At 45.9% G+C, this 8585-nt stretch overlaps 1 protein-coding gene across 2 annotated transcripts; it reads left to right on the forward strand.

Annotated features, from left to right (window-relative positions):
• The first annotated feature begins 2696 nt into the window (after nucleotides 1-2696).
• On the forward strand, nucleotides 2697-5761 carry LOC119341808. Of its 2 annotated transcripts, XM_037613661.1 has the most exons (7): nucleotides 2697-3461; nucleotides 3559-3667; nucleotides 3913-4288; nucleotides 4378-4461; nucleotides 4540-4698; nucleotides 5022-5108; nucleotides 5204-5761. In XM_037613661.1, the coding sequence occupies exons 3-7, from the start codon at nucleotides 4258-4260 to the stop codon at nucleotides 5503-5505; spliced, it is 663 nt and encodes a 220-aa protein (XP_037469558.1). In that variant the 5' UTR covers nucleotides 2697-3461; nucleotides 3559-3667; nucleotides 3913-4257; the 3' UTR covers nucleotides 5506-5761. The 2 variants fall into 2 exon arrangements, with proteins under 2 accessions (XP_037469558.1, XP_037469557.1); XM_037613660.1 differs by having other exon boundaries at nucleotides 2697-3667.
• The last annotated feature ends 2824 nt before the right edge of the window (nucleotides 5762-8585 follow it).

Raw genomic sequence — 8585 nt, forward strand, 5'->3', positions numbered from 1 at the left:
ACCCAGCCATGTACACGAGCACTGGCCATACGTATGCGCGAGTAGGCGTTCGAGACCCTGCCCGTATGTACGTACGTGGCCGTATTTTCTTTCTTGCACCCTGGCCGTTGTACGTACGTGTACATGCTACGTGCGTGCCTCTACTACGACACGTGCACGCCTCTACATCGACCAGTATATATGTACGTACACGTTCGCGACCAGAATGACAATGCTACGTACACTTCGACCAGGTGGGTCCCGACTGTCAGGCACTTCCTTGCGTGCGAAGATGTAGCTGGTGGGTCCCAGCAGTCAGGGGGGCAAATCGTTTTGTGTTTTTTTTGCCCGGACGCACTTCCTTGCGTGCGAAGGTGTAGCTGCTGGGTCCCAGCAGTCATGGGGGCGAATTGTTTTTTTTTGCCCGGACGCACTTCCTTGCGTGCGAAGGTGTAGCTGATGGGTCCCAGCAGTCGGGGGGCGAATCGTTTTTTTTGCACGCACTTCCTTGCGTGCGAAGATGTAGCTGGTGGGTCTCAGCAGTCAGGGGGGCAAATCGATTTTTTTTCTGGACGCACTTCCTTCCGTGCGAAGATGTAGCTCGTGGGTCACAGCAGTCAGGGGGCAAATCATTTTTTCACAAAATACGGTGGCCTGTCCGGTGGGTCCCCACTGTCAGGTGGAGGAATAATTATTTTGTGCGTAATAAGGAGGAACTTCCTTGTGGCTGCCGTGGAACCAGCTGTCAGCCTCTCCACGTACAGTCCACGTCTGATGGAAGTCGTTCTTTGACCACGTTGACCACGCCGCGCCGAGAGCACCACGTCGGTGGACCACGGCGAGGCCTAGGAAGGGGACGACGCGGAGCCGGGGAAGACGCGGCAGTGGATGCACATGCGGAGAGGAGTACGAGGTTTCACTGGTTCGGCTGCGCTGCCGTCGCCGCAGAATAACATGGGGTGTGGGTGAGTGGAGGGATGGCCTGGCCAGCGGTGGGAGTAGTAGGGGGCGGCGAGGCCTCCGCGGCAACACAGCCGGCCACGGGAGGCAGGAGTAGGCGGCACGACCGATGCTGCTTTGGGCGGCTGGAGCAAGAAGACCAGAGGTTGAAGAAGCACGACGGCCGTTGGATGGACATTGTACGGTCACTGCAGTTAGAATCGTTTATATTGACTAAGTTGACAAAGCCCTTGGTACGTCAACTTAGTAGGCCCATAGGTCAGCTTCCGAAACGGTGCGCCCCAGATGTCAGGGGGAGGAATCATTTTTTGGGCGGGTGAAGCTAGAATATCCAAGATTGAAGAAGAAGCACGGCATCCGTTGGATGGACATCCAACGGCCACTGCTGCTAGAACCGTGTGTTGACTATAAGTTGACAAAGCCTTGCATACGTGTCAACTCTGTTTTTTTAAGGGACGCGTCAACTTAGTAGGGCCAGAAGTGTGTGGCAGAGAACTTATAGCCCATTTGAGATTTGTAAGAATGTGTAGCCCATTTCTGAATTCTAATGAAATTTACTACAACCCATTTACAGTTTGTTAAAAGTACAGCCCATTTCAACCAACCGTTCAAAACAGAATTCAATAAAATTTCCCACATTTTGATGGGATCCGAAATATTTTTATCTCAAAATTTCTAGTCAGATTAAATATAATTTCATTATAAATTTATATTACGTAAAAATCCAATGAAACATTGATCTCGTAACAATTAATGAAATTAAATTTTCAATATCCAAAAATAGTATTTTATAAAGTAATCACGTGTTTGGTGCATTTTTTATAGTTACTGCCTAGTTTTTTTGATTACACCCCATTTATTATTTCTAAAAGCCCATTTTCTTGTTAAGCCTAATGCATCCCTCCTAGGAAAGATTTGCAGCCCAGCGGGGCGGAGAATAACAAATTGACCTTGCCTGGGTATTCCTAAAAAAAGTATAGCTGGGCTAGCCATTTTCAGCTTGAAAAAAATTAATATCTGGGCTGGATATCTGGCCTGGGCTAGACGGGCCACAGTCCGCCCAGTTAATACCTACAGTGATGTTTTCGTTGTTGTTCAGAGGAGAAAAATTAATATCTGAGATAAACATCGAAAAACTCTGCAGTGCTCACACCTCAAAAACACAAATACTGCTCGAGCTGCTTGGTCCCAGCTATCGGCCGCTTCTTGTGCAATTCTCTCGTTTATTGACTACTCCCTCATTTCCGGTTTATAGTGCTCAATTCAAAAATATCACCAATCAAGGTAGATGGTAAGTGGTGGAATACTTTTTGTAGTTTTGCAAAAGCACCTAATTAATGCTCTTGTTATCCTAAAAAAATTATGTTTATCAATGCATTAATTGCAATGCCTGCATGCATAAAGTACATGCATTGGTCAGTTTTCTATTAATACTTGCATGCAATGATTTAATGCACCTTGGAATCTAAACATGTGATGAAAAACAACCAAATTGAGCCTTATAAAATGAAAAAACTAAAATTTTGAGATAAGCCCTATAAACCGAAAAGGAGGGAGTATATAGGTTGACAATGGTGTGGGACCGTGATGTCAGGAAACCAGGAAGAAGCAAAATAAATTTATATATATATATATATATATATAGGAGAACACTATCCTAATCCTAGAATGAGAATAACTATTCTGATCACGACGCCTATATAGACCCGATGAGACGTTCCCGAACTACCGAAAACACAAAAAAAGAAAAGCCCGATTGGCCCATTCCCAACCCCACCCCACCTCCCGCATCACCTCTGCCGGATCTCCCGACCACCTCCCGCCGCCACCCCTGGCTCCAACGCGCTTCTTCCCTCTGACCCGCGCGTCGCCGACGCACTTCCTTCCACACGGTCGACGCCCCTCTCGCCGGAGCGCCACCTCCCCATCCACCGGCGCTCCTCCTCCCACTCCACCCCAATCCACCCTGATGCGTGCAGCCCTCCTCCCACCCTGATGCGCGCGACCCATCGGGCGCGGCACCTGCATCTCGCCGCCCCGCTCCCTGGCCACCGGAGCGCCATCCTCCCCGCTCGACCGCTGCCACCCCGGTCCCCGACCGAAACCCACAACGCCCCGTCTCTCCTCCCCTGGACCGCTGTTGCACGCCGCCGATGCGGGACACCTCCCCGATGCGCTGCCGCCGTGCCGCGGATGACCACGAGCGACCTTCTTCCACCTCTCCAAGCGCCGCCACTCGGGACGCCATGCACTCAGGCTCCCCTGCCGCCGCGAACTTCTTGCTCCTGCCACCACGACCTTCTCCCCCCTGCCGCCGCGTCCTTCTTCCACGCACTCAGAACTTGGCCATTTCTGGACGAGGAATCAAGCTCGCCCCTGCTGCTCTGTTTGGATCTACTCGGTTGCTGGTGTTTGCTTCGAGGCTACTCACACCCGAGCTCCCACTAGCCACGGCAATCTCATTCCCGCAGCAGCGGATGTCGCCGACCTCGACTAGTGGTTGCCGGATTTGTGTTTCTTCTGTACAAAACTGATGCATTTCTTCTCTTGTTTCTACAGTTTTGTTAACTGAACTTTACTGTCTCGACTGATTGAACTGCACAGAACTTAACTGTCTAGGCTGCAAGGGTGTCATGCGGAGGTGGCTCGAGCCGGCGGGAGATGCAGCAGTTCGATGCAGCCCCTCCACGCCGTTCAACTCATGTAGCCAACTGGCTCAAAGCCAATAGTGAGCTCCTACTTCGACTCACTGCGCACGTAGCTTCTGGGCATGTGTCGATGTGTGGCTGGAGCTCTTTCTTTCTCTCCATAGTCTCATGTGCTGATGCTGCCCTCTCAGTCTCTCTTATCTCAGTTTGGCACACCCAGAAATTGATTTTGTTACTCTCAGTTTGGCACACCATTGCTGGTCGAGGAAGTTTTCTCTGGTACTTGCCATGGCAAGAGCTTGAGACGATGTGGTTGGGCGTGCAGGTACTGCACGCCGGACCCGGAGGAGGACTTCGAGGAGGGGTACAAGGGGAAGCAGGTGGTGGTGGAGAACCTGCGGCAGCTGTGCGTGCACCGGGTGGCCAACGAGAGCGGGCGGTCGTGGGCGTGGTGGGACTTCGCCATGGACTACAAGCTGCGGTGCTCCATGAAGGAGAAGAAGTACAGTAAGGCGCGCGCCGAGGAGGTGGTGGCCTCACTCGGGCTGTCGCTGGAGAAGGTGCTGACGTGCATGGGCGACCCCGACACCGACGCCGACAACGCCGTGCTGTCCAAGGAGCAGGAGGACTAGATCGGGCGTGGGTCGCACGGGACATCACCATCCTGCCCATGCTCGTCATCAACGACGTCCAGTATAGAGGTGGATTGGCCCATTGGCCGTTGCTGCGCTGTCTCTTTCATTTCTCCGGCGACGGAAGAACTGACATGATGTGTGGTGTGTGCGTGCAGGGAAGATGGAGAGGACGGCGGTGCTCAAGGCCGTGTGCGCCGGCTTCAAGGAGGGGACCGAGCCGCAAGTCTGCCTGAGCCATGGTGAGCACCAAGGCCTTCATTTCCGACGACAAGAAGGGTGAATCGACGAGTGAACTTCTGACGAGCTTTTCTCTGCAGACATGGAGACGAACGAGTGCCTGCACCGGAACAGCGGGTGCTGGCGGGACGACGCGACGAACGTGACGGCGTGCAGGGACACGTACCGGGGCAGGGTGTGTGAGTGCCACGTGGTGAACGATGTCTGCTATGGCGGCGACGGGTACACCCAATACAAAGGTACCTACCTGCATTTTTCTCCTCTCGATAGCACTAGGGAAACTGTGCTGGAGGTTCACTCATAGTCTCATGTGCTGATGCTTAGCCAGAAAGCCAATCTTTATGTATTCTGAATGTGAACCAGGTGCACTCTATGTGTTTGCTATTATGCGTGCTAGAAGTGAAACATTTTTGTGCTTAGCTCTTTTTTTGTTCTGATGAAGCAAGTACTAGTTGCTCCTGCCATGCTACCTTTGGTCGAGAGCACATAGCTCAGTAGACAGAGCTTGACAAGATAGAAATGCAAGGATCCATTTTCAGTCTCCTCCACGATGCTCCTGCAGGTCGACTGCGCCGCCACACGAAGTTCACAGGCCATAGCTGCGGACGGATGAAATTCCAACTGTACCGCAACCCCTCAAGATCCACAGGTAAAATGATCCACAAGCTCTTAATTTTCACACCGATGTACCATATGCTGCAGCGAAGTGTCCATGCCTGATCTTTGTTGGGTTTTGTTTTTCAGTGGCCAAAGATGGTGCTCCACAGCTGTTCGGTGTAATGCCCAAGGAGCAAACAATGTCTCTCTCAGTTTTGTTTTTCGAAAGACCTACCTATCATCTTGCCGCTGCTGCGTTAGAGTGGCTCCATCTGCAGATGGGGGAGGTCCCGACCTGCAGCTGGGAGAAGTGTCGACCTGCACCTGGTCACGCGCGCCACTGCCACTTAGGTCCACCACCTACAGCCGGCGCCGCAGTGCCTCGACCGTTCAACTATGCCACCTCAGCAGTTCAATATATATTGGAGAAGAAGAAAAAACAACAGTAGGTTCAAATGTTGTGTTTTGTGATTGTTGTAGACTTGCAGCAAATTAGAGGTGGTCCCAAAGGAAAAATTGTTCCCTTTGATGGAGCACCTGGCCGTTCCATTTGTTTTGTTTTGTTTTGCAAATTGCTAGTTGGCCATATAGCTTCAGTAGTGGTATAATGCTTTAGGTTCCTGACTATTGGTCTTGATGTTTGGCCGTACTTGAGGTCTTGAGGTCGAGCTCGGTAATGTATGCGGGAGCAGTTTGGATTTGGTATTTTCTGCAGTTTGGCACCGTGTTATATGTATTTTAGAAGTGCACAAAAAATAGCACTTCATTCAAAATTGGTTGTGCAAAGTGTGCATGCTCCATGGGTGCTTGTTGTAATCCAAAAATTCATTGAAAACAAGTAAAGTTTTTATGCTTAAAAAAGCCATGGAAAGCAAAATGGAATTCAACGAAACAAAAAATGCTAGCGAGTTCTTTGCAAAAACCACATGAATTTCAATAAGTATAATTTTAGAGGTTCAAGTAATATGAGAACGCGGGAAGTTTGTAGAAGAAAAATGCTGGTGGTGCAGTTGTTGTCAGCTACATTGGTCAGAGCCCCTACTCCTCCACGAATCTGGCCAATTGCGTGCTGCCGACATGGATCCGCACTAAGAAATTGAGATTAAAATAACAAAGATTATAATGTATAGTGTGTGTTTTTATTAGAAGAAAAAGAAAAGAGAAGTTCAGTTTTTAACGTTGACGCTGTTCAACGTGCAAACCAATTGAAAAACTGTACAAGTTCGCCTACCAAAATGTCCAACATTTCTTGTGGAAAAAAATTCATTCTATTTTTTGAACTCTACGTGAGAACTTCATGCTCTTTCAGACATGTTCATTTGTTTTTGTGTAAATGCATGTAGTTCACGTGTACCACATACTGAAGAAAAAGATAAAGAAGTTCGATGATTATAGAAAATTCAGATTTTCCTTGTTATTAAATAATGGAAACAAGAAGTTCAAAAAATTAAAATAACAAGAAGTTCAACTTTTAAAAAATAAAGCACTTCAAAATTCATAAAAAAGATTAGGAAATAAAACCAGGAAGTCCATATTAAAAAGATGAAGAAGTTCGATGATTATAGAAAACTCAGATTTTCCTCGTTATTAAAGAATGAAAATAAGAAGTTCAAAAATAAAATAACAAGAAGTTCAACTTTTTAAAATAGAGCGCTTCAATATTGCATAAAAAAATTAAGAAATAAAACCAGAAAGTCCATATTAAAAACATTGAGAAGTTTGATGATTATAGAAAACTCGGATTTTCCTAGTTATTAAAGAATGAAAATAAGAAGTTCAAAAATAAAATAACAAGAAGTTCAACTTTTAAAAATAGAGCGCTTCAAAATTTCATAATAAAGATTAAGAAGATCAGATTAATATTCATAAAAAACACAGATATATTTACATAACCGAGCGAAGTTCAGAATGATAACTATCAGAAATTCACGTACTACACAGTGTGCATTTCGTATTAAAAAAAGAATAAAAAAGCAAAGAATAAAAGTTTTGTTGTTATAAGTTCAAGTCCTCGGTCGGTGAAAGTTAAAAAATTATTGTGAGAGAGTTTTGTACAAAAGTAATATCAATTGTATAATATTGACGAATAGATGAAAAAATTACAACGAAAACACGTTACAGAAGTTCAACGTAAAAACAACAGGAAAGTTCAACTACTACACTGAATGAATTTCAGATGAAAAACTTTTAAAACCGTCACGAGAATGAAAAAATGATCAACACGGGAAAGTTGCGTGTTTACAGCAGCTTTCGATCTAGATATCATTTGCTCAATTCCGGTGAGTGGATGGAGAGCAACGAGCAGTGGATGAATAGCTACGAGCAAAAAAAATCATGTGAAAAACAGAGTGAAGTTCAGGTACACGCACCGAGAAGTTCAGGTTCTTCACGCGGTGCATTTTCGAAGAATCTGTTTCGCGGTAGAAGCAGAACAATGATCCCGCCGTTTTCGGAATTACTTGAAAACAGCTAGGAATCAGAGAAAACCATCAACATGAAAAAGTTTCGCATTTTCCGTAGCTTTTCAACGGTATATTATTTGCCCAATTCCGACAAAGTTTGTAGAAATTACGGCGAAAATACGTTTTTCTCCATTTTCGAAACTGACTTAAAACCGTAAAGAATTGGGAGAACCAATACATACTAAAAGGTTTCGCATTTGTTCAAGCTTTCTAACGACATATTATTTGCTTCATTCGGACGCACGGTTAAAAAATTAGCTCGAAAATACGAACTCGGTAGGACTTGGACCATTTTCTAAATTACTCTTAAACCATTCAAAATTAGAAAAACACTTTCAAGATGAAAAGGTAGCGCATTTTCATAAGCTTTCCAACGCCATATATGCCTCCATTGGATTAGCCGATTAGAAATGACATCGAAAAAACAAACTCAGCTGTTCGATTTACCAAATTTTACATTTTTTCAAATTAGTCTTTAACCATAGGGAATTAGAAAAAACTTTCAACATGTGGAAAGAGCAGTTTTGCGGCAGCTTTCCAACGCCATATTATATGCCTCATTCCGATAAACGGTTTAGAAATGCGATCGAAATTACGATTCACGTTTTTTGTGTGACGAAAAAACGGTTTTCAAAACTGCTCTTAAACCGCTTACATTTTGCGAAAAATTTAACTTGGGTCATGATACTCGTGTCCATATCTTTCCAACGGTATATAGCAAGCCCTATTTGGACAATGTTGCGGGAAGTTCAACCTAGCACAGGGGGAAGTTCAGGTCAAACAACCCAGACAGTAAAATCGCAAAAAACGCGAGTTCTTCAAGACCAGAGTGCAAAATTCTCCTATGAGCGAGATTCCTATCTAAAACGAGTATTTAGTTGCTAAAAATCGTTTGAAGATTACACTTACATCACATGGAACGCAACTAACCAGAAAAACTCGCGGTAGAAGGCACGGTTGCGAAGATAGCCCGAAGGTCGGGTTTGTACAGATAGAAGTTTAGGCGCGTTCCTCAGGCAGGTCAGGTTGTGATCAGAATATTATTCTGATCTCGTGATCAGAATAGT

Source organism: Triticum dicoccoides, chromosome 7B, assembly GCF_002162155.2.
Source record: "Triticum dicoccoides isolate Atlit2015 ecotype Zavitan chromosome 7B, WEW_v2.0, whole genome shotgun sequence".
NCBI classification, from domain to species: domain Eukaryota; kingdom Viridiplantae; phylum Streptophyta; class Magnoliopsida; order Poales; family Poaceae; genus Triticum; species Triticum dicoccoides.

Bases quoted from the DNA above. Each gene is read 5' to 3' on its own strand.
- LOC119341808 (XM_037613660.1), top strand. From the start codon at position 4,258: ATGCTCGTCATCAACGACGTCCAGTATAGAG. The intron at 4,289-4,377 runs GTGGATTGGCCC...GTGTGCGTGCAG, and splicing joins CAACGACGTCCAGTATAGAG to GGAAGATGGAGAGGACGGCG. The intron at 4,699-5,021 runs GTACCTACCTGC...ATGCTCCTGCAG, and splicing joins CGGGTACACCCAATACAAAG to GTCGACTGCGCCGCCACACG.